The following is a 27,941-nucleotide window of genomic DNA, read 5'->3' as shown; positions in this document are numbered from 1 at the left end:
CATACATAGATTGTTCATAAGAGCGTACATACAGATATATGCAAATGGGTCTTATCAGGGCCCTGACAAAGTCAACCCGTGGCAATCACATTGATATTCATACATTCCCCCAACCCGCTTGTGAGCAGTCATTACACGGGCATTTGAAATAATAATGAGGGTTGGCCACGGATGCAAATGGCGAAGAAGAAAAAAAAAAGAAGAAGAAAAAAAGAGCACATATCTAATTGGCCGACATGTGGGAGAAATCCTGGCCAGCTTGTCAGGATTGTAAATATTTCAAAACTCACCAGAACCAACAGGAGAGAAAACTAGCCTCTAACCACAGAAAACTAGCCCCTAAACCACCGAGGCTAGAGCGCGGGCGGAGAGAGTATGCGCGTGTCTGTCGTCTGCAGCTGAAGGGCGAAAACAAGTCCGAGTGTTTGCTAGCCTATCAAGTTTTTAAGCGGCGAGAAGTTAGTCGGTGTTTTTAGTGGCGCAGTCACTGCTATAAGAAGCAGATAAGTTTACTAATGGGGTAAATCACACAGCAATCTGTTATCAGTTGCTGATTTAGGGAAGGATTTTTATAAGTAGGGCCTGTCGTCTGCCAGTTTGAAAAGTTAAAAATATGAAAACGAAATTTAATTATCAAATAGCGAAACAAAAAATTTTTAAAAATCAAAGTGGTTAAACGGATATAGTAAATATTGTTAATAGGATTAGTTGTTTTAATTGTTACCATGGTCATCAACAGTTTAATCTTTTTCTGGATTCTACAAATAAAAAGCGAAAAAAAATTTCTTAGAATGTTGGTGAATTTGAAACGATTTAAGAGGGAAGTATAATTGTTATCTTAAGCACTGATTCTGTTAAGAGTTAGTGGTATCCATGGTAACATGAGGGAATCACTGTTAGCCATTTCTTTATTTATATGTTTCGCGCTCGATATGGCGGCCGAACAGTTTGGTGTGTTCAATGCCACCAGCGAAAGTGAACTATTCAGGCTAGTCCAGGAGAGTAAGACAGGATATGACTATCTGACAACCAATGTCAAGGACGCGCGCAGCGTAACCACGTGCGCTGCGTCCTGTCTTCAGACGGACCACTGCACCGGATTTGTTTTCCATCAGAACGTAACCCTATGTGAACTGGTCAGTGAGTACTGTGGTGGCTCGCTGTACAGACCTTCAGAAGGGCAGCTCTACACAAGCAAAGGTAGGCCCAATATTGGATTTTGAATTGATAAGGCCCTAAGCTATTTGATATATGGGGCCCCTTGTAACCCACACAATGCACTGTTTATTTTGCTTTTTCTTCAAACTGATTGAAAATATAATTGGAACCATTTTGGGGAATCCCAAAACAAATGGGGGCCCTAAACTATAGCTTGTTTTTTTTTTATAGGTAAAAAAAAAACACATAAAAAAAAACAATGAATGAATGTTTGGGCTACACATGGTGCCTTAGCAGAAGCCAGTTTGGATGGTAGCTTTCATCAACATTTTATTGTTTTATGTATAAAGTGTTTTATGTTTTCCATTATTCCGGAAGTGTAAATTCGCCATCTTGTAACAATGGTTCAAAACTGAAAAAAAAAAGAAACGAAAAAGAAACCGACGTGGTGGTGAGTGTTTAAGTGTTAGAGCGCGTATCACGGCGATCTGGGTCAGAGCCTAGCATAAGTCAAACTTCAACCCATGATCTTTGAATAATTTAGCATGTAGATCCCGCTACCAGAAAATGAATCAATTAATGTTATTGATATTAGTAGTAGTAGTGTATCTAAATCTTTCATTATGTTCTTATATGATGACGTCTGTCTATACACACTTCAGAAGCTTTCAAATTTATTCAAACTAAACACTAAATAAAATACATAGAAAAACTTAACCTTGTCTTTACCCCCCTCCCCCCTAAAAAAAAGGTTCTAGCAATACATAAGAAGAGTATCACCTATAGATAGTATTTCCTGCTAAATTCATACAGGTATCGATAAAGTCGATCTATAAATTAGGTCAGTGTTAGATAATAAAAACAAGAGTAGTAATGTCACCGTCACATACTCAATAGAAAGAAAATGTAGGCGATATAATGACATGCGCAGTGTTATAAAGAATTGGCATAATCGTTTATTCTACTTGACCAAAACTTGTTTCATAATGCAAATTTAAAGGTTTATCAGATATTTTTTTTTAAGTCTTATATTGATGTAAAGATAAATTAACAATGGACAACCCAGTGATCGTCTAGTTTGGACAGTTTATGAACAATTTTAAATAATTTTAACGTGAACTGTTGTGTAAACCGTAAACTTATGTTAGAGTCTTATGTGTTGTTGGCAATGTAGTCTCTTCAGTATTGAATAAAAAAAAGAAAAGTACTTAATGCTTGAGATTGAATGTAGAGTATCAACAGTTGAAAGAGTAGTGTAGCAGTCCAGGGGACGAGGTCAGAAAATAACGGGAAGTTGAAGTAGAAATAGAGAAGAAGTAGAGGCTCAAACCAGCGAGTTACTTACTTCGAGCACATCAAACCATTAAAATGCATTATCACTTACTGATGAGGTAGATCTATACAACACATGTTTCATTATGTTGCTACCTATTTGCGCTGTAAGTGTAAGCCAAAAGTAAAAAAAAAAAGGTCGCCTTTCAGACCTTGTGATCTATGGACAGGTGATGTCAAGGTCATCTGATTCAATGGCACACGGTTAACGAGGGTGTCATGAGCCTAGCGCAACGACCGACCTTTACTTTTCGCTAACTATTGTCAGGTACTCATAAGAGCTGGGTGGACTCAGAGGCGCTCCAAAGATCCCGAAAGTAAAAATTCCAATCTACTCCAAGATTAGAACCCGGGACCCCGGTTTGGAAGTCATCTCTTTACCGCTAAGCCAGCAATACAAAAGGCGAATTCGTAAGCTTTTTAGGGAGGCTTTTCATGTACATTGTACGCTAACATTTACTTCTCTGGGAGCTCTCCTACTGATACTTAACAGACTCGGCGTCCTGATCAAAGACCTGGCATTGGGTCAGAAAAAGGCAAGTGGATGTCGTATGAAGACTAAAAGTCAGAAAGAGACAAATGGTGGTGGAATGAAAACCTAGAAATACACACACACTAAATAAAATTAAACATTACCAAAAATGTCTAGCAATGGAAAATTGGCAATAAAATATCTTCACGTTCACCTAATAGACATCCAATGGCAGTACGTACTGCATACTCCGTCATAAGAGACTAAGTTCTTCTTCTTCTTCTTCTAGCCAGCTTTATTGCTTCTGAGCTGTGAACTGTGCCAAGGAAAAAAAGTGTGCTGTTTTCTTCAGTTGTTCAGCACTGCCGTACAGGGTGTTGGTTATGTTGGGCTGTAGTTGAAGTATGGTCTGCCTAAGGTGAATTAGGAAGAGGCATTCAAAGAGGATATGGTTTAAGGTTTCATAAGGGTGGGCGCAGTGTCTGCAAAGGGGGAGTTGTGTGGAGTTTATTTTGTTCAGATGGTAATTTAATAGAGGTGTGTGTCCAGTTCTTAAGAGACTATGTTAATATCTAGAATATATATAGAATATATATCTAGAATATCTCGGCTATCCGGTCCAGTCTACGTAAAGAGAACATATACAAATATTCCTAACGTTCTATACCATAACTATTTGATATTTTGCCAGTAACATAATAAGGCAGGACAGCAACCTCTCCCCTCCCGACATACCGCGCTTGTTAACAAAAGAGATTGCACCAGAGAGTGCTGAGGATGTTAAAGTCGTGTAGAGACACGCTAGAGGCAATAAGAATACAAAGTAATGCCACTCAGGACAAAAAAAATCTTTATAGAGACGACCAACTCTCTACAATGCAGCGTTTTTTGTTGACCAAATATATTAAATATGTGTATATACATGTATATTGTCTTGAACAATGAAACGAAGTCCTCTTCAAGCAGGCTAAAGAGCAGAGGATGTTAGCTCAACGATTTAGAAGTCCGCTTGTTTCAAAACAGTTCTCATAGGCATAAAACATTAGTGAATGTCGGAATGTCAGTCCTGTCCAGCTAAACTAGTCCTGTAAAGAAGGACGATGTAAGATCACGTGGAAGCTCCATTTTTACAAAGCTTATATCAACTCACTCTGTCTGTCTACCTGTCTGTCTGGTAAAAAGTGTATACACGTTATTTCTCCTACAACCATTCTCGGATCAAGTAGAAATTCGCACAATTATTCATCGGCATAGACAAGACATAAATCTTTTTTTTTTTAAACTAAATCTTAATTAATTACTGCTAAATACTTTTTTTCTTTTTATACCAGCAATGACAACTAATACTTTAGTATTTACAGATATGGCTAAATTTGTTTGATTTAGTCCCCTTAAATAACTTTGAACGCTATTTCTCCCTTTAGCATTTTCCGATCAAGTTGATACTTGAAACAATTATATTTGTATGTAGCAAAACATAAATCAATAAAAAAATATACCCTAATGACTTATTAATTATTGATATCGAATAAGGGAAATAAGTTGAAATTATTGATAGATATAGTTTTAAGGGCGGAGTTCTTTCCCTTTAGTTTAGTTGTTGTATTTTTTAAAGAGTTTTTTTTTATATTTTGCTTGTTTAGTTTCAAAACAATACATTTACAGTCACATAAGCATAGATTATGATCTAAATATGGACAACAATTTGGTCATTTATTCAATTTTTCACAATTTTAAAATATTTACATATTGTAAACTAACCAGATCTGAACGCATTAGATGTAGATATCACAAATATCAATAATGTATTTTTTTTAAATTTGATATTTGATCACTATGTAACAATATAGGGGAATCACTAATTGGAAAACAAAGAAAATATGAAAACCTGAGCCTAGAGATGAAGCGAGTATGGAAGATGTCTGAAATAAGTTCCCCTTTCAGACCTTGTGGTCTATAGGGCAGATGATGTAAAGGTCATCTGATTATGTGGCCAACGGTTAACGAAGGTGTCATGTGGCCAGAACAACGACCAACCGCCCTTAATTTTCCCCAACTGATGTCAGGCACCCATTAGAGCTGGGTGGACTCAGAGGCGCCCGAAGATCCCGAAATTAAAAATTCTAGTCTTCACTGCGATTCGAACCCCGGACCCCGGTTTGGAAGTCAAGCGCTTTACCGCTCAGCCACCGTGCCTCCGAAATAACAATATACTCTATTGTTATATCAACTGATGAGAAGATGACAACATTCGAAGTCATATGCATTCCTAACAGGATCCTCATGACCTGTGAAAGAGCGGTACTGCTGCAGAGCTGCCACATTATCAGAACATTTCACAATGGACACTGTTAAGGGGAGACTACAATGAATTTTGTTTCCCTTTAATGAAGCTCGACCCTGGCAGTGCCAGAGAATGAAAATTAATTAATTAATAATAATAATATTATATGGCTCCTTCTGTCTACAAAGACAATGGATGCGACTAAATAAATCACTGGCTTTGGTTTCTTCACCACTTGGTACAGAATTTGATGTGTCTAAACAAGCCGATTCTGGATCGGCAGGGTGTGCCTCTAAATGCACCTGCTTTAGGGTTAGCTGATAGTGCAGCTTTCGCATTCTCTTGTCTTATTTCTTTTGCTCTCACCGAGGCTCGCACAGTCTGTCTTCATGCGTTCCAGTCTTGGATTATTTTCTCCCACAAACTTTCATTGATGACTGTAACCTTCAGATCTCGCTTGCAGACATCTCTGTATGTTAGTCTTGGGAGTCCCTAGGGTCTGACTCACTCCACAAGCTCAGAATAGAATATGTCCTTGGGAATTTTTCAATATGGCAAGCGGGTGACATGTCCAAACCAACGTAGTCTTCTCTCTATCAAAAGGGCATAGATGCTGTGTGAATGTGCCCATTTCAAAATGTCCTGATTGGAGACACGATCCCTCCAGGTGATGCGCATTATGCGTCGCAAGCATCACTTTTGAAAACTGTTTAGTCTATGCTCTTAATACATGTTTGTTGACCAGCTCTCACTACCCTTAAAAAAAAAGAGTGTACACTGTAAAGGCGTTGTAAAAGTCAAAGCCAGTTTGGTATTTTGACAAACACTCTTAGAGAGTTTTATCATTTCTGCAGAAGCCCATTCCTATTTATTTTATCACCCCAATGTCTAAATGTAGGCTGCTTGCAACCAAGATCGTATGCACATAAGAATACAAAGTATGTTGTAACATTTCAGGAGTAAATGATCTCATGCAGCCTTAAATACCCAGATCTACTGGAAAATATTTAGCAAAGCAGTCAGGAGCATGATGGGTGTTAAAATCAGCTTTGGCATTACTACTCCATTTGGCCACTTTTGTAAATTCTAGATCTAACATCCGTCTAACAAATAATAGGCTAAGCAATACCACGGACATACCTATGGTAAAATTGTTACTCTTTTATAGTATACTGACCGGATATAGATTCATCACTTAGTCTGTAGGTGCACATTTTAATCAAGCAAATTGTATGTCTGTACAACATCATGTTGTTAATAACATACTTCTTGTGTAGCCTTTAAGAGATTGAGTCTCGGCGAAGCACGCTAGAATAAGATTCCCAGCTCTCCTGCGGCGGTCCATTGTGAGTTGAGCCCATTTGATATTCGCTCGATGACCCAAAATGGTCAAGCCTGCCCTAGAAGCAGTGGTCGCAAAATGATTTACACTTTTTAGATGATTCTTTCTGGCACCCCTCCCCCCCCCCATCCACACACGTATATGCACGCCCACACCGCCCCTGATATTTCTATTTTCCCGCAGTTCGTCAATAAAAGTCTTGACATGACATAGTAAAACGTTACATTCACTAACAATCGACTTCTGGTCGGCCTCCATCTTGTAGTCACGTACTTCGGGGCTTTCAAAGGGGAACTCGTTTTTGTACCGCGGAAGTAGGCTGACGGATCAGAAATAGTCCCGAGTTCCATTACTGCGTGCCCGAGCGCGTTCAGTGCACGTGAACTCCCATTGCACGCCAACAGAAACTGTGGAACTGGAGATGTCTTTTGAAGCCATCACTTCCGGAAGCGATGAGTAATTATGATATCGACATATTGAGAATGATGGGAAATATTATTTTCTCTCTTGGAGCTTTCACTTCAAGCCGATCTATACACGTACCTTTTACTTTTATCATGAATTATTATCTATTAGTTTAACGTCTTTAAAAATAACCTCCAATTCCTACTGGCGTTTCTTTGATCTAACTCTTCTTGCTTTTTTTGTTGTTGTCATTGATAATATTGTCGTTACTGTTGTTTGTGTTATTGATGTTGTTGATGTTACTTATTTATGTTGTTCGTTTAGTTGGAGGTTTCGTCTTTTCGTTTATTACTGTTGTTTTTCATGTTGTCGTTGCTTTCTTGTTTTGTTTTTGTTTTTTTGTCTTTTTTATTTATTTTTAAATTGTTGTTGTTTTTATTGTTGCTGTGCTGCTGTTGCTACTGTAAATTATGTTTTTGTTGTTGTAATAGTTTAACCTCTAACGGTGTTCCATATTACGTCAAAAGTTAGTGGGTGTCTCTTTTAATGTACATTCCCATGTCGCCCTTCGCCTACAAACACCAATATAACGCATTATCTTCTATTCTGAAGATTATTTCACGTGATCACGTAAATCCACTTGCGACCTGCATATTTTGCTACATCTAATGCAGACAAACGTGTTTTCTTCGGGGGTCTAAGTTTTCTTTTCGTTATCTGTGCCTGTCTTCGGAAAGGACATTTTTTTTAGGCGAGCTTCAAGGAGAACGGCATCAAAGAGGCATTCCCCGGAAGCGCTATACTGATCAACTAAGGCGCCATTCTGCCCTCACTGGCATTGTCTGGCATAGAAGAAAGCAGTAGATAACCTCTGAAACAGCTTGAGAGCTCACTTGACGTAACACATACTCTCATCGCTAATCCCCACAAAAATTGCTCTAACATATAGAAACTCCTACAAGATTATCAATCAATCAGTTTGTTTATGAATAGAACGGCTAAGATTCTTCTGGAATCTCACATTGACCTAGTTACTTCTTGTCATTTCTGATCAGTACATTCATTGATCAAAATCTTCTGTTTAGTTTCACCGTCCCCCACTCGAATCTCAAAAAAACAGAAAAAAAAAATCCAGTTTTAAGTAACTTCACTACATTGAATACATTGCTGACAATAGATCAAAACTGAAAACCCCTTAGGGAATAATTAGCGCTGAAAATCGTAGAACTCTCAGAGCAACGAATTTCATCGGAGGAGACCATTGGGTGAATAGCTTAAGAGGTCACTGGGTGGCTTTTTTTTTTGTTTGTTAGCGTGCGTTAGGTTTCAGTGATTCTGAGTCACACATAGTGAATAGAACACTGTAAACTTAATGCCCTAAGTATTTATGATTGTAATCCCTTAGTTGCCACGAGCGTATGAGGAAATAGACTTATAAAATGGTTTCTAGTATAAAGTGGGCAAAATTTATTAACCATATTTTCCTTCTGTTCAATCTTGTGGGAATATGATTCCACCATTGCTCATTTTCATAAATGTCTAAAAAGTGTATCCGGTGTAGAGAATAACGGAAGTGTTGATAAGCTAGGTTCTTTTTTTTTTAAGGTATATGATAATTTTTTGGACTTTTAGCACTGTGTAGGCTCGGTGGCTGAGCGGTAAAGCGCTTGGCTTCCGGACCGGGGGTCTTGATTTCGAATCCTGGTGATGACTTGATTTTTAATTTCGGGATCTTTGGACGCCTCTGACTCCACCCAGCTCAAATGGGTACCTGATATTAGTTGTGGAAAGTAAAAGGTGGTTGGTCGTTGTGCTGGCCATATGACACCCTCGTTAACCGTGGGCCACAGAAACAGATGACCTTTACATCATCTGCCCTACAGATCGCAAGGTCTGAAAGGGAGGAACTTTTTGCACTCTGCAGATTGAATTATTTTCTAAACGCTTCTATTTGTAGCACAAATTAATTTCAAATATGGATCATTAAGTCTCTCTCAACTTATGACTTCAAATGGTCAACTAACAATAACAGAGGGAGAGTTTTTAATGTAGTTGGCAACAGCAGAGCCGGCTTTAGGCAGATTGGACCGCTCGAATTGGGCACCGCACATTTTTTTCGACGACAGCTATTCTTTGTGTCTCAAATATATGTGCCACAGTCTCAGAAAAGAGTTTTCCATTTTCTTCAGAATTTTATTGGTGCTAGAAGTTTTCCCCCATGACAATGTAATCTTAGCTTCTTATTTACATTTTTCAAACCTTAAAGCGTTTTGGGGTGGAGCCTTTGCTTATGCCGTCCTCATTTAAGCTTGCCATTGACTTGTTAAAAAAATACTTTGTTAGCGAGCCCCTACAGACTTTGTTAGCGAGCCCCTACAGACTTTGTTAGCGAGCCCCTACAGACTTTGTTAGCGAGCCCCTAAAGACTTTGTTATCGAGCCCCTACAGACTTTGTTAGCGAGCCCCTACAGACTTTATTAATGAGCCCCTACAGACTTTGTTAGCGAGCCCCTAATGAGCCCCTACAGAATTTGTTAGCGAGATCCTACAGAATTTGTTAATGAGCCCCTACAGACTTTATTAGCGAGCCCCTACAGACTTTGTTAGCGAGCCCCTACAGACTTTGTTAGCGAGCCCCAACATAATTTGTTAGTGAGCCCCTACAGACTTTGTTAATGAGCCCCTACAGACTTTGTTAGTGAGCCCCAGGCCCCCAACAGACTTTGTTAGCGAGCCCCTACAGACTTTGTTAGCGAGCCCCCACAGACGTTTTTAATGAACCCCTACAGACTTTGTTAATGAGCCCCTACAGACTTTATCTAAGAAAAATGAGGAAGACAGTTTAAACTTAACAGCTTCAAAATGCAAATGGCCGGGGGTCAAAAGGTTAACTCTGACATATTCGATTAAGACCCAAAAGAAATGCTCACGGAAGTAGTTCGATTGTAACTCAAACTGGGTGTGAAATTGGCCTTGAAAATGGAATCGAATTCCGATGCTAATGAATAAGTCAGATTTCGATTCTGTAATGGCCTGAGATTGATCACTGACTACGAGTATCGATAGTGTCCCTGTTTGACAGTTTTGTTTAGGCTAACGTAGACCACGTGACCGCTTTATTTCGTAGTAAGGTCTGTGGATGTTTTTGTCTAAGAGATCAAGTAATTTCTAGGTTGAAAATGTAAAAATTCCACAAAAACAAAGTAATGTCTCTAGTTCCAATGATGTTACAGAATCAATTGATTGCCTGTTTACAAATTATTTAGGTTGCAACACAATAGTACAATATAACATTAATTAACTATTTATTTATTTTGCATTGGGGAGTGGACTGGGTATTTAGAAAAATATCTGGTGGCCCGGCACCTAAATGGGTCGATGGACCAAAGTCAAAGGACCTCTTGGAATAGCTGCTAGATAAGTAATACACAAAAAGATGTGTATAATATCGTCTTACGGAAGGGCCCACGCAGCATCTCCAATCGACCTTATATTACCATTTTTATAAGGCCTTTAACAGGCTTTACAGTGTTCTAAATTAGTTTCACACATTTTTTCGTATGAATGTAATAGTATTTATGCGTATACCGAGCTTCTGATGAGCTTCAGTCACTTTATACGCACTAAGGTCACTAACATTCAACACAGGGTATATGGTCACTATCTCGTAATGTTCGAGCGAACATACTTGGATCAGATTAGTTTTATTTAAGGTTATCCATGTAAGCATTGGGATTACACATGGACTTCCGGACAATCTAGACATACAAATACAACAGGTGATGTAAACCCACTCAAGAATGCGTTCAGTTTTCAATGCATTATCAAACTACATACTACATATCATAAGGGTAAATACGAATGGATGCGCATCTCTCATCTAGACCCCCCCCCCTCTCGATTGCATTATTTGCAAGTTTACGCTGCTATTTGCCATTTATAATGAAAACTTTTAATGATAAAGTGTGCATTTCAAAACAGGTTACATGTATTACGCATATAAGAAATATGCACACCACACATCACTAACCTTCTAACGTGCCAATTATATGCCCCAACTAGATCTACAACTGATATTGAACAGACATAAAAAAAAAAAAGGCCCACACCGTTGTGTTCTATGTTCCTTTTCTTGATTGTGGAACTGTTCAGAGCTAAATCAAATAGACAGCCAATTTGTGGGCCACTGTAAAGGTTCCTAAGGCTGCAAAGGAAACAGGCTTAACCAATTTGTCGCAGTCATTGTGTGTGTCTGTGTGTGTAAGCGTGGGTGTGTTGGTGGAGGGGGTGGAGTGACTTCACTTCAGCCTATTGCTTTTACTCCTTACATAACAACGCTAATATAAACGTATCAGGGGCGTTGTTTTTTTTTTAGAGGAGGGTAGAGCCAATGTTCCGCCCTACTCCTCTGTAGCAATGCATATTTCAAAGAGAATCCAATCTGATAGTAAAATGAGCCAATAAAAATATTTTCCAGTTACTGTTCCCCCCTAAACATACACACATACACACACAAACACTTTCTTTTGATTAAAAACGAACAAGTTGATAGCTAGAATATAATTATGGCAAACTTAGGGAGTCTCATAAATGGGTCGTTGTGGGGGGGGGGGAGCAGTGTCTGTAGTCGGTGACATTTACCCACTGGTAGGAAGCCATGAGAAGTCGGACATATGTAGTGAGAGGGGAACTGATCGATACAATACAAGATTTTCTTCTGCTAGAGTACTCACAAATAAATATCGGTGAAAGCAGAGGCGTATCGAGGAGAGGGCGAAGCATCATTCCCACTCTGTGACAGCAATAAATAAAAATGGCAAATGTAAAGAATAAATCTCTTGGTTTACTAGGTCGTTAGTTTTATAATTGAAAAGGTCTTCTTACAAAAAAAAAACATAGTTTATACTAGATTACAATTTGGAACCCATACGATTTCGTATATAGTGATGTTATGATTTAGTTCTGAATGAGTGTTTGCATCTTACTTCGTCTAAGATTACTAGATCTTGTAGGATTAATGTCAGTAAGTGTATCTAACTTTGTCTCAGATTAATAGATCTTATAGTATTAATGTATTAACTTCTTCTGTCACCATAAACATGAGTTGTCAATAACAGTAATATGTAGACTCTACATTGCACAACTGAACACAGATTTCTTTTGAAGTTTTTATCTTCACTGTCTTACAGTATTTCCATTGAGATACACACGATCATTATACCTTAATAGTGGGCGACCTGTAGCTCTCCTGTTTCCTATTAGATCACCATACAGAATGTCATGTGGGAGTCGACCTGGTGGCATTCTGTGAACATGTCCAAGCCAACCAAGGCGTTCTCTGTTGATAACAGTACGGATGTCCAGGCACCCTGCTCTAGTTTTCGTAATGGTGTAGGCACTGTGGAGTGTCTGTAAACAGTTACCAATTATTTATTTTATCCTCGTCAAGATTTATTTATTTAGATTTACTAACTATATTTTTTTCCATTCAATTATCTTCAACTATTTAACGGGACTAATGGTAACTACTGTTTTCAATACAAATACATTTATTTTTGGTTAAATTAAAGGAGCTACAGTTGTTGTTTTTTTATACTAATTTCGTGTTTTGAAATTATTAATTCTACTCTCACGTCTGCTGTTTTCAGGTTTATGTCTGGACAAAGTCAGCTATCAATATATTGACATTGGCATTGAGTGTGAATTCTGTCTCAAGGTCAGCAATATATCTGTGCCGGGGGTCACTTTTGAGGAGGCCAGAAACATCTGCAGGTCTGATGGAGGTAAATTGTTGCATTTTGAAGACCTTCGGAGCCCAGATTTTCAAAATCTACTACAGTTAGCCGAAGCAACAGGTAAGAAGTGTGTTCGGAAAACAATATATATTTAAATATAAATTAAAGTTCCTTTGTCCACTATGACTAACACCTTAAACAAGGACGTCAAGCATGTATGTAACTTGTAGAGAGACGTTGAAACGTTGTTACATTCATCTAATGATGTAACAATTGTAAATAGAAAGGCTTTGTGGTTTACAGTTACAACTGATGATAGCCAACTTTAGAATGCATGTTTGGTAGTGTCGTTGGGGGGTAAATGAACTTAAGGGGATTCATAATGGAATAAATAAACATAATTGTCATTTCGATTAAATGGTAGCTCTTGGGAATTGATGTATTGAAAGAATAAAATAGTTGGAAATAATAGAACCTGTCGCTACCCCACTACCATAATCTCTCTCCATCCTTCTCTTTCTCTCTCTCTGTCTAGCATAAGAAATGTTTGAACTCCTTATGTGGACAAAGTGCAGACCTCAGAATGTCTCCTGGTTGTCGCATTAAACAAGTATTTACTTGAGTCACTTCAGCTTACTTAAAGCTGCATTGTCTCCCCTTGTAAATAGCTTTATCGAAATCAATTCAGGAACAATAACCCAGCGCCAGACAATGTGTTTTATTTTATTTTTTAAATCAGACTAACGTTCAAGCTAAGCCAGAGTTGTGTGTCACGCTATAGATCAGCGGTTCTCAACCTTTTTAGCTCCGCCACCCCCAATACAATTTTTTCAGGTGGCGGCGACCCACATCCATCAATTTTCGTAATGAGCGTACGTAGATGTGATTTAGCTAATGTTATAAAATCTTTATCAAATTGTAGATCACTGATGTTAATTCCATTGTTAGAGACTGAACATATAGTACAAGCTTTATTTAGTGTAAAATAAATGTACGCTTCAATTACAAAAAAAAAAAAAAAAGTGTATCTATTATAACTTTCATTTATTTACTTTTTTATTGCGTGCTTATAATATTCATGTTGCATTCATAAATAACAATTTTCTAAATAATGCTAAGCTTGGAAAACGTGCAGTCTTTGACACAGTAAACTTCAGCTACACATTTGTTGCGATGGTATTTTCAAACACACCTAAGTTAGTGCGAAAGTTGAGCTTGTTTTTATTTCACTAGATTAGGAATTCACATAATCTGCTGCAAGTTTATTTCTGTATTTAGGCTTGATAACTATCAGGCAGAAAAAAACATGTCTCACTAAGATATGGTGTTGGAAATGGAAGAGGTTGTCGCGAAAGAAAATCTGAAATATAACAGAATGACTGCAAACAATAAATCCAGAATTCTGTAACTGAAATTGAAGAGAAATCATATTTAGCTGCCTTGCTATTGATGTAATGCTTGTGGCAGTATCTTTGTTGGTAATATATATCAATGAATCATATAGTGAGTTACAATGCATTCTTATGGTGACTCATTCTTTACCAGAGGCATTCAAATCCAGCAGCATCTGTGCAGACCTCACAAATAATTTTCCAAGAGGTCTCTTACTTTTCCAAAAAATAACTAACTTTGTCAATTACATCAAATGCTGCAGAGGTCATTTCAAGAAGTTGTTATAGAAACTAATCTTTATAATCGCTATTATGTATATATCTCAAGAAAACCAGTAATTGTGAACAATTTACTACGTCTGTGGATTCATCAATATGGATGCCAAATATTGGAAATGGATAAGATATCATATTTCTTGAATTACCTGATTGATAACATCAGCAAAATTGTCAAATTTTTACCCTTGTGAACAGTGTTATTAGATAATGAAATTGTACTAAATTTAGTAAGGAGTTGGCTCCAATTATAACTCGAGCAATGTCTTTGGCAAAATTAACTCTTGGTAATGGTGTGTGGTTTCATAGCTCTGGCAATTCTGAGAGAGACCAAATAAAATGTTTCAAGGGTTGCTATGTTTTAATTATGTTACTTGCCATCCGAGATTTCTTGACTTTATCAGCGTTCAAAACCATAATACTGAATGTCCTTATCGGCAAAGCTCGGAGGTTGGTTCGCCTCATAGATATGGCAGCGAGAACTTCATTACAAATGACGCATTTGTCACCCCCACTTTTTATATTATTGATGCTAGACTTCGTTTCATAATTTGTGTGGTAATAATGAAATCTAAGTAATGTCCCATTAACATCACACTATAAATGGAAATGCTGACAACCGTAGTACAAATAGGCTTGGGGGTTACTACACGTTAAAAACGTAAAATAATTTTTAAAAACTTCTGATAAAAAATAGTCAAAGAAAAAAATATTTTTCTGACAGACTTAAGCGACCCCTTGCAAATGCTCATTCGACCCCCAAAGGGGTCGCGACCCACAGGTTGAGAATCCCTGCTATAGATCAAACCTGTAATCTAATAACATATCAAGACATTATCTTGATGGTACAGGCAAACTTACAAGTTCAGCTTATTTATATTTCACACAAGGATTCAGTTCACATTATTTTGTGTACTTTATAGAATAGCCTACTCGTGCAAAATCTATAAAGTGTCAAGTGTCTATTTTAGAGTGCAACAACTTTTCTCACAATGATCGGCCTACTGCTTCGGAAACGATATCGATCCCTTAATGTTATGATAACCTCAAGTATGATACTCCCATTACAGTGCAACTTCTAAACGATACTACTTGGACAAAGATATTATTCCCACAATGATTATACTTTGACAAACTCCTTTAATGATACTTCTCTCAAACTGACCCGTTAATCCAGTGGTTCTCAAACTTTTTTGATCTGGAGACCCCCTTTATATTCTCAATACTTGCCAACGGACCCCCAATTGGAAAAGTTACTTAAATGCATAGAATATAAATTACAAATAGTGTTTTTTGACATAACTTTTGTGTAAAATAAAATTTGAAAAAATGTAATGACTTGAATGAATGAAATTGAAGACATTTTATGAGTATTTATGTCAATAACCCATCGTGAAGAATATAGCAACTTCTAAACAATAACCCATTGTGAAGAATATAGCAACTTCTAAACAATAACCCATCGTGAAGAATAGAGCAACTTCTAAACAATAACCCATCGTGAAGAATATAGCAACTTCTAAACAATAACCCATTGTGAAGAATAGAGCAACTTCTAAACAATAACCCATCGTGAAGAATATAAATTTGGAATCTGTTTTGAAACCAAAATGTATGTTCTCCTTGTTAAACCTTGGTTTAAGTTCCTCGTTTGTTGATATTTTAATAAGCTGCTCCTGTTTTCGTATGGATTCACCATTTATTGGATCAGAGTTTTCCACGCGCAAAAAGGTTCAATACCCTGTCAGGAAAAGATCGAAGCGAAGAGTGTCTTCAAATCTTTGGTTTAGGTCGTCGTAGAAAAGTTCGTAATAGACAAACAGTAGTGATGGATGAATTGATTATTGTTCAAATAATCCGATCTTGCTTTTAATGAAGCTATTTAATTGTATTGTACTCAACCCTCATCTTTCTGCGGACCCCTTAAGGTCATCTGGCGACCCCTAGGTGTCCACGGACCACAGTTTGAGAACCACTGGATTAACCTATTCAATAAGTTTACTGTGCTTGAGAAAAATAATAATAATAATAATAAAACCATTTACCCAAGTAAAACGTGTGTATGCTGATGCGGACATTAGGCCTTCAATAAAAGAAAGTTGTTATTTTTAAAGATTTGTAAATGATTGAAAGAAATGTTTCCATTCCAAATTGACTGCAAATAGCAATCGCAGCCTGGACATTTTTGAACACCACGAAGACCTCTTCCACCCAATCAATTTAATTGGAAGAAGTTAAGGTTAAGGGTTAAGCTCCTAATGTGAAGGTTATTAAAGTTGTATTGGATAAGAAGTGCAAACACACACACACACACACACACAAACCTTCTTGTCTTATTTTCAAACTGTTTATAAGTATAAATGTTGAATTTGTTTTATTTGTTATTCGACCGAGGAGGGGGGGGGGGACAAACACTCTATATTTGCACAAAAACCACTTTATTTATGCCTTCTATGATAAAAAATCTGGCATTTTATATCTCTAGAAACGATCTTTTTTCTTTGCAACTTCTAGGAATACTATGTTTCCATTCGTAACACACTAAAAACAATTTTTGCCCTATATACAACATAAATCTGCGTGTAGAGTGCTATATATATATATACCAACGCCATGTATACCAATTTCAATGCTGTGCTAGTCCTATACAAAGATAAAACTTTGTACTGACTGTATAGTAAAGCGAATGGTAATAGAGTTTTCCCTTCAGGGACGCTGCAAATGTTCCTTTTTAAGGCCATTTTCTTACATTCACAGCCAGAGTGACCATCTTTGTTGTCATGGCAACAGACTGGTAATAACTGATGCGGACAAGTTCATTTTCTACCTCAGAGTTTTTTTTTTCCAAATAATTTGTTTGTTGAACTTTTTCAGAAACACGGGGCAGGAGGGAATAATTTTGATTATTCTCTCTCTCTCTCTCTCTCTCTGTCTTCATTTACTCACTTACTCTTTACCTCTCTCTTTTCTTTCTTCTCTCCTCCATTCTGTTTCTCTCCTACTCTCATACTTTTATTCACTCACTCTTTCTCTCCTTCTCTATCACACAATCATTTTCATTCTCTCCTGAATCGCACACTCTCTCACACACACACACACACACACACACACACACACACACACACACACACACACACACACACACACTTACCCTCTGTTTCTCTCTCTCTCTCTCCTTTTTATTCTCCCTCTTCTCCCTGGTATTTCTCCAGTAGGTTCAAAAAGTGTTTCAGCTGTTTGTATTTCTCCAGTAGGTTCAAAAAGTGTTTCAGCTGTTTGTATTTCTCCAGTAGGTTCAAAAAGTGTTTCAGCTGTTTGTATTTCTCCTGTTGGTTCAAAAAGTGTTTCAGCTGTTTGTATTTCTCCTGTTATCTAAAGGAAAAGAAATCCGCCCTCAAAATCATATCAATCAATAATGTACAGGTTATTTCCCGTATTTGATATAAAATTAAATTAGTAATTACCAATAATTAATTGAGAAATTGAATTTTTTTTGGGGGATTCAAGTTTTGTTAAGTTCAATAAATAATTGTTTCAAATATCCACTTGATCATAGAATTCGTGAGGGGTGATATAGCGTTTACAATTATTTAAGGGGAGTAAACCCAACACATTTAGCCATATCTGTGAATACTGAGGGATTAGTTTTCCCTGTTATCAAACTAAATAATTATTTACCAGTAATTAATTGTCTAATTGGTTACTTTTCATTTATTTATTCATTCATGTCTTGCGAATGAATAATATTGCGAAGTTTCAACTTGATCAGAGAAATGGTTGTTTGAGAAATAACCTATTCACACTTTTACCAGACAGACAGACAGAGAGACACATTGAGTTGATATAAGTTTTGTAAAAAGTTTTAACTCGGTTATTTACTTAACGTTAAGAGGTGTCTCGTGAAACAAAACAAAACCAGCACACGCGCAATAAAAAAAGGGAGAAAATCCAATATTTTCTCATTCCACGCATTGTTTCTGCTACGACTCTCAAATTTCCTCCAATCAACTCATGCAAAAGAAACATTCTATTGTAATTGCATTTTGTTATGACGTCATAAGCAAAAAAACTATATAAAAAAATGGAGCCCATCGATTTCTCCCGCCACAATTCATTTTCAATCTGGGGAGATTACTCCCAGAGTTCATTTCGCAAAGAAATAGATGGGGGAAAATTGAAGCTGTCCTTTCGGTGATCTAATATCTGAAATTTACTTTATGATCTTGCAGGGGAAAGAAATAGATGAAGTATCACATTATATGAAATCATCGTCACCATCTGGTTTGTGATAAAATTTGTTGAATTCACGTCTCTGGGGTGTACAATGGTGGTAGAGACTATAATACATTTTCTTTTGCATGCTGGGGAATTTGTTCTCAGAATGGTATTCTAAACGCATCGGATTTATTTTATCGTTGAAGGATTCGTTGTGAATATAAATCATTCAAAACCTCTTTTTTTATATACAAGAGGGGAAGAGTTCGAATCCAGGTGAAGAGTTTGAACTTCTAAGATTTTGAAGATGACCCTCGGTCCTCCAACTTTAATTGGTAATTGGGGAAAACAAAGACGAGTGGTCGTTGTGCCGGTCACTTTCGTTAACTGTTGGCCATAGAAATATACGAACTTTTCATCATCTATACCAGCGGTTCTCAACCTTTTATGCTCGCCGACCCCTTTTTACAATCCCCCACTCTGCCGCGACCCTCCTCCCCACACAAACACACACAGCAATAGGAGAGTAGACAATAGCAATCCACATTTTCGATGGTCTTAGGTGACCCTTGGCAAATCGTCAATCGACCCCCAAGGGGGTCGCGACCCACAGGTTGAGAACCCCTGACTTCTAAACACTGGATCGCAGTGCCCGCTGACGATAATTTACATTACTTTATACTTTTTAGGAGCTACGTCATAACTTTGTTTGTTATTGATGTTGGACAATCACGTAATAAAAACGTAACAAGCACACACTACTCTAGTCTTTGAGTTTCAATAAAAAAAATATATTTTGTGTTGAGATTTACTGTATGCCTGTATGCCTTGACCTAACCAACTTTTTATTTTTTAAATTAACATTAACATACATTTAAAGAGAAAACAAGTATAACAATTGAAATGAATACATATTTAAGGCCAATAACTCTATATTACAACCTAAACTTGTGCAATTATTTAAAGTTATTGGTACTTTCGTCATATTCGTAGTCACATGGCTACGCTAAAAACGACAATCTAGATATATAAATTGTAAGGATGTGTTCTTTTTTTGGTAACTTAGATTTTGTTTAAATATCACTTTATTTCATTACTATTAGATTTATATCTATTTTCAAGTAAAATCTGTGATAATTTAAAAAAAAATGTATTAATTATTTTGCTCTCAAGAGAAGTTTGTTCAAGGTATTTAAAATGTATACATTACTAATACAATACGCATACATCGGTTTAGTTGTACTTGCGATTTGTTGCTACCAATCAACAACCGATCATCTAAAACTGAGCAGTAATCTACCATCTCTGATGTATTTCTACCATCTCTGATGTATTTCTGCCATCACAAATGTACTCCGATCGTCCATGTACAAAAAGATTTCTCATCTCCAGCGAATCTCGAAACATGTTCGGAAACTATTCTTCAAGAAAGCACTCTAACAATCTATAATGATAGTGTGCCACCCGTGTGTGTTAAAGTTGTGCCTTTAATCTATAATGATAGTGTGCGACCAGTCTATAATGATAATGTGCCACCAATCTATATTGATAGTGGGCTATATGTTTTATATAGTGAGACACCAATCTATATTGATAGTGGGCTATATGTCTTACATAGTGAGACACCAATCTATATTGATAGTGGGCTATATGTCTTACATAGTGAGACACCAATCTATATTGATAGTGGGCTATATGTTTTATATAGTGAGACACCAATCTATATTGATAGTGGGCTATATGTTTTATATAGTGAGACACCAATCTATTTAGTTTGCTATTAGTCTATGAAGATAGTGGGCTACAAGTTTTATATAGTGAGACACCAATCTATTTAGTTTGCTATTAGTCTATGAAGATAGTGGGCTACAAGTCTTATATAGTGAGACACCAATCTATTTAGTTTGCTATTAGTCTATGAAGATAGTGGGCTACAAGTTTTATATAGTGAGACACCAATCTATTTAGTTTGCTATTAGTCTATGAAGATAGTGGGCTACAAGTTTTATATAGTGAGACACCAATCTATTTAGTTTGCTATTAGTCTATGAAGATAGTGGGCTACAAGTTTTATATAGTGAGACACCAATCTATTTAGTTTGCTATTAGTCTATGAAGATAGTGGGCTACAAGTCTTATATATTGAGACACCAATCTATTTAGTTTGCTATTAGTCTATGAAGATAGTGGGCTACAAGTTTTATATAGTGAGACACCAATCTATTTAGTTTGCTATTAGTCTATGAAGATAGTGGGCTACAAGTTTTATATAGTGAGACACCAATCTATATTGATAGTGGGCTATATGTTTTATATAGTGAGACACCAATCTATTTAGTTTGCTATTAGTCTATGAAGATAGTGGGCTACAAGCCTTATATAGTGAGACACCAATCTATTTAGTTTGCTATTAGTCTATGAAGATAGTGGGCTACAAGTTTTATATAGTGAGACACCAATCTATTTAGTTTGCTATTAGTCTATGAAGACAGTGGGCTACAAGTTTTATATAGTGAGACACCAATCTATATTGATAGTGGGCTATATGTTTTATATAGTGAGACACCAATCTATTTAGTTTGCTATTAGTCTATGAAGACAGTGGGCTACAAGTTTTATATAGTGAGACACCAATCTATTTAGTTTTTCAGTAGTCTATGAAGTGGGCTACAAGTTTTCTATAGTGAGACACCAATCTATTTAGTTTGCTATTAGTCTATGAAGACAGTGGGCTACAAGTTTTATATAGTGAGACACCAATCTATATTGATAGTGGGCTATATGTTTTATATAGTGAGACACCAATCTATTTAGTTTGCTATTAGTCTATGAAGACAGTGGGCTACAAGTTTTATATAGTGAGACACCAATCTATTTAGTTTGCTATTAGTCTATGAAGATAGTGGGCTACAAGTTTTATATAGTGAGACACCAATCTATATTGATAGTGGGCTATATGTTTTATATAGTGAGACACCAATCTATTTAGTTTGCTATTAGTCTATGAAGATAGTGGGCTACAAGCCTTATATAGTGAGACACCAATCTATTTAGTTTGCTATTAGTCTATGAAGATAGTGGGCTACAAGTTTTATATAGTGAGACACCAATCTATTTAGTTTGCTATTAGTCTATGAAGACAGTGGGCTACAAGTTTTATATAGTGAGACACCAATCTATTTAGTTTTTCAGTAGTCTATGAAGTGGGCTACAAGTTTTCTATAGTGAGACACCAATCTATTTAGTTTGCTATTAGTCTATGAAGATAGTGGGCTAACGAAAGTTAAACCTTTTTCCTTTGACGTCAGAGCTCTCCCATTTCCAGAGGTGTTGAAGTGAAGACAGGAAGTTAACTGAGCATGTCATTAAGGTAATTGCACGATTCTCCCACTTTGTCCACAAGATACCCCGCGCCTCACACCTCCCCTCACCAAGGTAATTATCCCCTCCAGTGGACAGGTCAGTGAGAATAAAAAATGATGGTCTGTCAATCAGAGGTCATTGAATCGGTTGCCAAGGTCAGCAGCAAACAGTTATCGATTACTGGAGTCGTGAATGCAGTTGGAGTGAGGGGAGGGGTGGTGGATCTGGACATCACACATTGATGAGTAGTTAGCTGAAGTGACAGTATTGATGACAGCAGACGACAGAATATAACAGCACCTTTTTTTTTTTTAACCTACTGTAGAGTATTTGGTTCAAAGCATGGAATCTAGCTGTAGATAGACCTATATTAGGATAATAGCGACATATGCATTTGAATTACATAAAGAAATTAGAAAAATTAAAGAAAAGTGAAAGAAATGGAAAAAAAAAATATGAAAAACATTGGAGTAGAACAATAAATAGTAAGAAAGAAAGAGAAAGATTTTTATTAAAACAATTTATAAGAAAGGTGGGAAAGAAAACACAAAAAAGTAATTTAAAGAAAGAAATTTAAAAGAAAGAAAAGAAAAAAAAGAAAGAATTTAAGCGAAAAAAAAAGAGAGGAAAAACTGGGAAAGAGAAAAGAAATAAATAAAACAAGGTTACAAAGATAGTTTGTGTGGAAACACAAACTCAAAATCGGCCCCCGAAATGGTCCACCCAGGCAGGTAAAAAGGCAGGTTTCAATATTTTCAGAAAGAACATCAGAATTAAGTTAAATGCAAACCTGGCCAAAATGATGTCTTATAATGAATATCTAATTATGTAATTGCTTTGTAAATGGTCAATCTCTAATTCCTCAAAAAAAAATAATTTCCATTTATTTAATTGTTCTATGACAATGTCGCAGTGCTGCAGTTCACACGATAATATAAAAAATTACTTAATAATTGTTGTTTTAAATTATGTCCAACTTATATGCAGACTAAATAATTTTTTTCTCTTTAAAAAATAGTAAACATTTTTTTTCATGTCAATGTAGTAGTAGTTAATCTACGTTAGTACTAAACTGTTGCGACGTCCAGAAAACATCATAAAAAGGGCATCAAAAATTACACTCACAACATTACCACATTTAAAGGAACTTTTTGAACAAAACTGTCTAAGGAAAATCGAAAAAAACGGCCACCCGCTCCATCAGAACTACGTCAGGTCGTCGCAAAGTGGGCGACTGCTGTCAATCAAAACAAGAACAGAGCGATACAAATTCTCGTTCGTACCTCACTCGGTCAGACTATATCACCGCCACTCGTTGATCAGGGAACATGAAAAGCACCAAGATGCCTGTGTGTAGTCGTTGAATGAACTCTTTATGTTGTGTCTGTTGTATTTATGTGTATTTTTCTGTTGTGTTGTCTTTATATGAGAAACGAGTCCTTGTAATTGCAACAAATTTCCCTAAGGATCAATAAAGCAGTCTTAGTCTTAGTATGACAGAACTTACTTAATTTAGCATTACAAATGTACAAAAATGTTTTTTACAAGAAATCAAAAACCGTTTGCATAAATGTGTTACAGATATTGCTACCGTAGGACTCTGCCACTAAAAAGCCTCCAGTGTTGGTTACTATTAATAGTGAATAGTTGTAAAAGTGGTGTATTTTTATGAAAAAACTGCTTGCATATGTGATTTAAAAAATTAGATTTTTCACTTTTAGAAAAGAAAAAAGTAGCCGTTGCACCAGAACTTTGAATGGACTAAAATATTATGATGTTCGATTTTCAATGTCTTTTCTAGTTTACGAGATCTAAACGGGACGGATGGACAGACATTTTACACTAAACTAGTAGCATCTTTTCCCCTTTCGGGGGCCGCTAAAAAAAAGCGACATTCTTTGAATAATGAAAGAAAAAAAGGTAACTACTTGAGCTACAAAAATAAAACAAACACTGACAAAAAAAAACACACACTGACAAAACAACAACAACACACACACTGACAAAAAGAAACACATAGACTGACAAAAAACAACACATACACTGACAAAAAACAACACACACTAACACACAGACTGACAAAAAACAACACACACACTGACAAAAAACAACAACACACACACTGACAAAAAGAAACACACAGACTGACAAAAAAAAACACACACACTGACAAAAAACAACAACACACAGACAAAAAACACACTGACAAAAAAACAAAAACAAACAAAACAACAAGAAAACCAGTTTTTGTGTAAAGCCAGACTTTGTTTACATTTCTTGCATGTTGTGAATCACTGACCTGTACATTCGTACAGCCTGCCGTCTCTTGGCTAAAATTGCTCCAGTAATCTTCAGTTTTAAAAGCTTGATGAATAATGAACGAGATTGAGGCTGTATTTTAAACTAATGTATTGAACACACAAAAAATGAAGGGAGTGAATCGATGTGGGATTTTGTTGAACAGATACAAGAAACTGTGTCTAAGCAATACCAGGTACAAGAATCTGTGTCTGCTTAAGCAATACCAGATACGAGAATCTGTCTGTCTAAACAATATCAGATACATGAATTCATGAATCTGTTTGTCTTTCTAAACAGTACTAGATACAAGAATGTGTGTCTGTCTAAGCAAAACCAGATACAAGAATCTGTGTCTGTCTAAGCAAAACCAGATACAAGAATCTGTGTCTGTCTAAGCAAAACCAGATACAAGAATGTGTCTGTCTAAGCAAAACCAGATACAAGAATGTGTGTCTGTCTATGCAATACCAGATACAAGAATGTGTGCCTGTCTAAACAAAACCAGATACAAGAATTTGTCTGTCTTAACAATACCAGATATAAATATGTTTGTGTCTGTCTAAATAAACTCAGATACAACAATCGGTTTGTATCTGTCATGTTTTGCGATGCATTTCAATAGTACACATCACCACATATAAGCATTACAACATTGTATAAAATTCACTTTGAAACAGGTCAATGTATTCACAAAACCAAGATCTCCAGCATAAAGCCTCTATCTAACCAAACCAGCCGTCTTTTTGCTCTACCTCCTATACCTTCGCTCTACGATACCACACTGACCTATTGAATTACTGGACATGTACCTAAAGGTATAACTTAAGGTTGGACTAAATCACACGTTAGTACAAAAATTGCTTACACACTTAACTACCTAATAATCAGATGTGTTTTTAGTATTATATGTACACCAGAACTATTGATTTCTACAAGGTCTGTTGTAATCACCTACTCCTTTGGTGCCATGGCCAATAGAGATGTCTTTAAACTTTACACAATAAGCTCGGGTTTTCGTTGTTTCTTATTCAGTTTTGTTTGTTTGAATATTGTGTAACAGTTGTACTACAATGTCTAAAGAAAAATATGGCGGATTTTTCTTCCTGTAGTTTAGAAAAATGAAACTTTTTTCCCCCTTTTTTAAACATAGCTTTTATCAACTCACTCTGTCAGTAACAAAGTTTCTACACGTTACTTCTCCCACTTCCCATTCTAGGATCAAGTTGAAACTTTGCACAATCATTCATTGTCCCTAACAAAAAGTGAATTAAAAAAAAATCAACAAATTCATTTTTTTTTTTGCTATACAAAAGGTAATATAAATCTTTAAGTATAGAGATATATGGCTATTATTTTTATATTTTGCTTGTTGTTTTTTTTTAATGCGTGCAACTGGTCTGTACATGTTAATGTTAATCGATAACCTCCGTTATAAAAACGAGATTGTGTTTGTTTAGTAGAAATTTGAGTGTGAAGATTACATTTCACAAATCGCTAGTGTAACGTAACGAGAAAAGGTCAATGCAGTTAATGCCAATGATACCGAAGATCATCTATTTCTTCTTAATTTAATATTCAATCTCATTTCGTAAAATTATCTGTGCTATTCAAGGTCTAAAAATGCTCCCCTAATCTTGTGTATTTATATAGCTCAGTGATATGGGCGCTACATTTCTCCAATGAATAAATAATTTATCCTAAATCTTCTGATTTCTTAAGTACTTTTTTTTTCTTTTTCTGAACAGAATTCGCCGACTCTTTTTGGATAGGAATCAACTCTCTGAACGTGCCTGACCAACTAGCCTGGGACCACAGCGACGTCCCACTGACCGAGACGGAGCTGAATGTTCTGGAACTCTACGAGCCCATCACACCTGAGGCTCCGGTCTGTATCTACATGAGCAGCTTCTTCCAGGAGTACTACGCTTCGAACTGCTCATCTCCGAGGGGCTACATTTGTCTGATTGACACGTGACTGACTACAGGATGGAGTGACCAATCAACGAAAAGTTAACTTCAGGATGGATTGACCAATCAAATAAACGTTTAACGCTATTAGGATTGGTTCTGAAACTCAGGAAACATTCCGAGCAGATCAAATCGAATGTATTTCTTTAACTCAACATTGACTCGGACATGTAGAAACTAGAGCTCTATGGGGGACTTGGCTCATTATGTGTACAAAACATTCTGAGATCTAATCAAATGCTTCTCCATCGATTTAATATCGTTTAAACAATACTAAAAGTCTCCATTCAAACATTGAGTCCATGCTACCCCTTTTAAATACTCCAATGTAAACTACGTCACTGATCATTGATCTATCGTATAGGGATGCTAATCCCAAGCTGTATATAAATAAGTATAATTATATATATATAGTTGACTATTTACAAATATAAACAACTGACCCAGTGTTACGAATATGACGTGTACAAAAAAACAACAACAAAAAGTGATGACGTAGATTGTATGTACTCAATGCGAAGTTTACATTATACATTTCAATCTATGTATGCATTATAATACGGCTCCTCGTGTCTCTGAAGACAATGGATGCGCCCAGATGAGTCACTGGCTTTGGTTTCGTCTTGAGACGGGGCAGAATCTGGTGTGATTGATCATGCCATGTCTGAAGCGGCAGAGTTTGCCACAGTTCGTGCATGTATATGCATCTGTCCATTGTTTCTTGCCGCAGACTCGTGAAGGTTCTAATCCTTAACACACATGCTGATACCCCACACGAGGTCCTTGAACCTAGCATTATTGTGATAGTCATTGTCTTTTTCCCCCCAGTCTTTATAAAGTATTACATTGCCAGTAAGAACACAAGAAAATGTTAAGGTCCTCCAAAAGTGCAATGTGAATATATTATTAACATTTAAATTTTATTAATGCCATTTTACTTGGTTATCAACTTAATACGGATTGATAGTTATGTTTGTTTATTTTTTTCAGTACTTATTCAGTTTAAATCTCAAGCCATTTCTATAACACACAAGACAAGTTGGACAACCATGTTAACGGATCCGCGTCCAGACTGTACAACATGGTCGGGAACAGTGGCGTAGCTGGGGGGAGGGCGGGAAGGGGGGGGGGTCAAATTTTAAAATTCCACGGACCCCACTTAAGGTGGGTCCCAAATGAGTGTCTAAAATTTTGTTTATATTAAATATTAAGCCAACGCCATATTGTCTTGCTATTCATGTTGTTATATAAATTAGTGACCATGTTGCATTATCAGACACATTAGACTTGTATATTTATTATGTACATTATCTCATGTCATGATGTCGACTATCAAAATGCAGGGGCCCCCCTAAAGAGACAAGCCCCCACCCCCCCCAAATTCCTTTCTACGCCACTGGTCGATAAGCAAACACTATCAAATATTTGTAAATAGTCCATAACCATTTCCCTTGTTCATGAATTATGAATTCGTCAATTGCTAATACAGGAGCATATGCGAGTTGAGAGAACGAGATCAGATGTGTATGCCCATCACGTAGAGCGAGGATCTCAGATTTCTGAGCTGAGTTGTGAATAGTTGTTTTGTTTTTAACAAAAAGATACATATTTTATTGGTAAGGGTACAAATTAAATACTTACATTTTAAAATACAATGATTGCAAGCATGGCAGTTGAAATAATTACATTAAGGTTGTCA

The 27,941-nt window shown here is 36.5% G+C and overlaps 1 protein-coding gene across 1 annotated transcript; it reads left to right on the top strand.

Annotated features, from left to right (window-relative positions):
* The first annotated feature begins 307 nt into the window (after window positions 1–307).
* LOC106072071 (uncharacterized) lies at window positions 308–27,345 on the top strand. The gene is made up of 3 exons (XM_056034553.1): window positions 308–1,200; window positions 12,642–12,848; window positions 26,020–27,345. Exons 1-3 carry the CDS (start codon window positions 882–884, stop codon window positions 26,247–26,249), a joined length of 756 nt encoding a protein of 251 aa, XP_055890528.1. The 5' UTR covers window positions 308–881; the 3' UTR covers window positions 26,250–27,345.
* The last annotated feature ends 596 nt before the right edge of the window (window positions 27,346–27,941 follow it).

This window comes from Biomphalaria glabrata, chromosome 7 (genome assembly GCF_947242115.1).
Source record: "Biomphalaria glabrata chromosome 7, xgBioGlab47.1, whole genome shotgun sequence".
NCBI classification, from domain to species: domain Eukaryota; kingdom Metazoa; phylum Mollusca; class Gastropoda; family Planorbidae; genus Biomphalaria; species Biomphalaria glabrata.
This window is presented reverse-complemented; position numbering and strand designations above follow the sequence as displayed.

Bases quoted from the DNA above. Each gene is read 5' to 3' on its own strand.
- LOC106072071 (XM_056034553.1), top strand. From the start codon at position 882: ATGAGGGAATCACTGTTAGCCATTTCTTTATTTATATGTTTCGCGCTC. The intron at 1,201-12,641 runs GTAGGCCCAATA...TGCTGTTTTCAG, and splicing joins GCAGCTCTACACAAGCAAAG to GTTTATGTCTGGACAAAGTC. The intron at 12,849-26,019 runs GTAAGAAGTGTG...TTTTCTGAACAG, and splicing joins ACAGTTAGCCGAAGCAACAG to AATTCGCCGACTCTTTTTGG.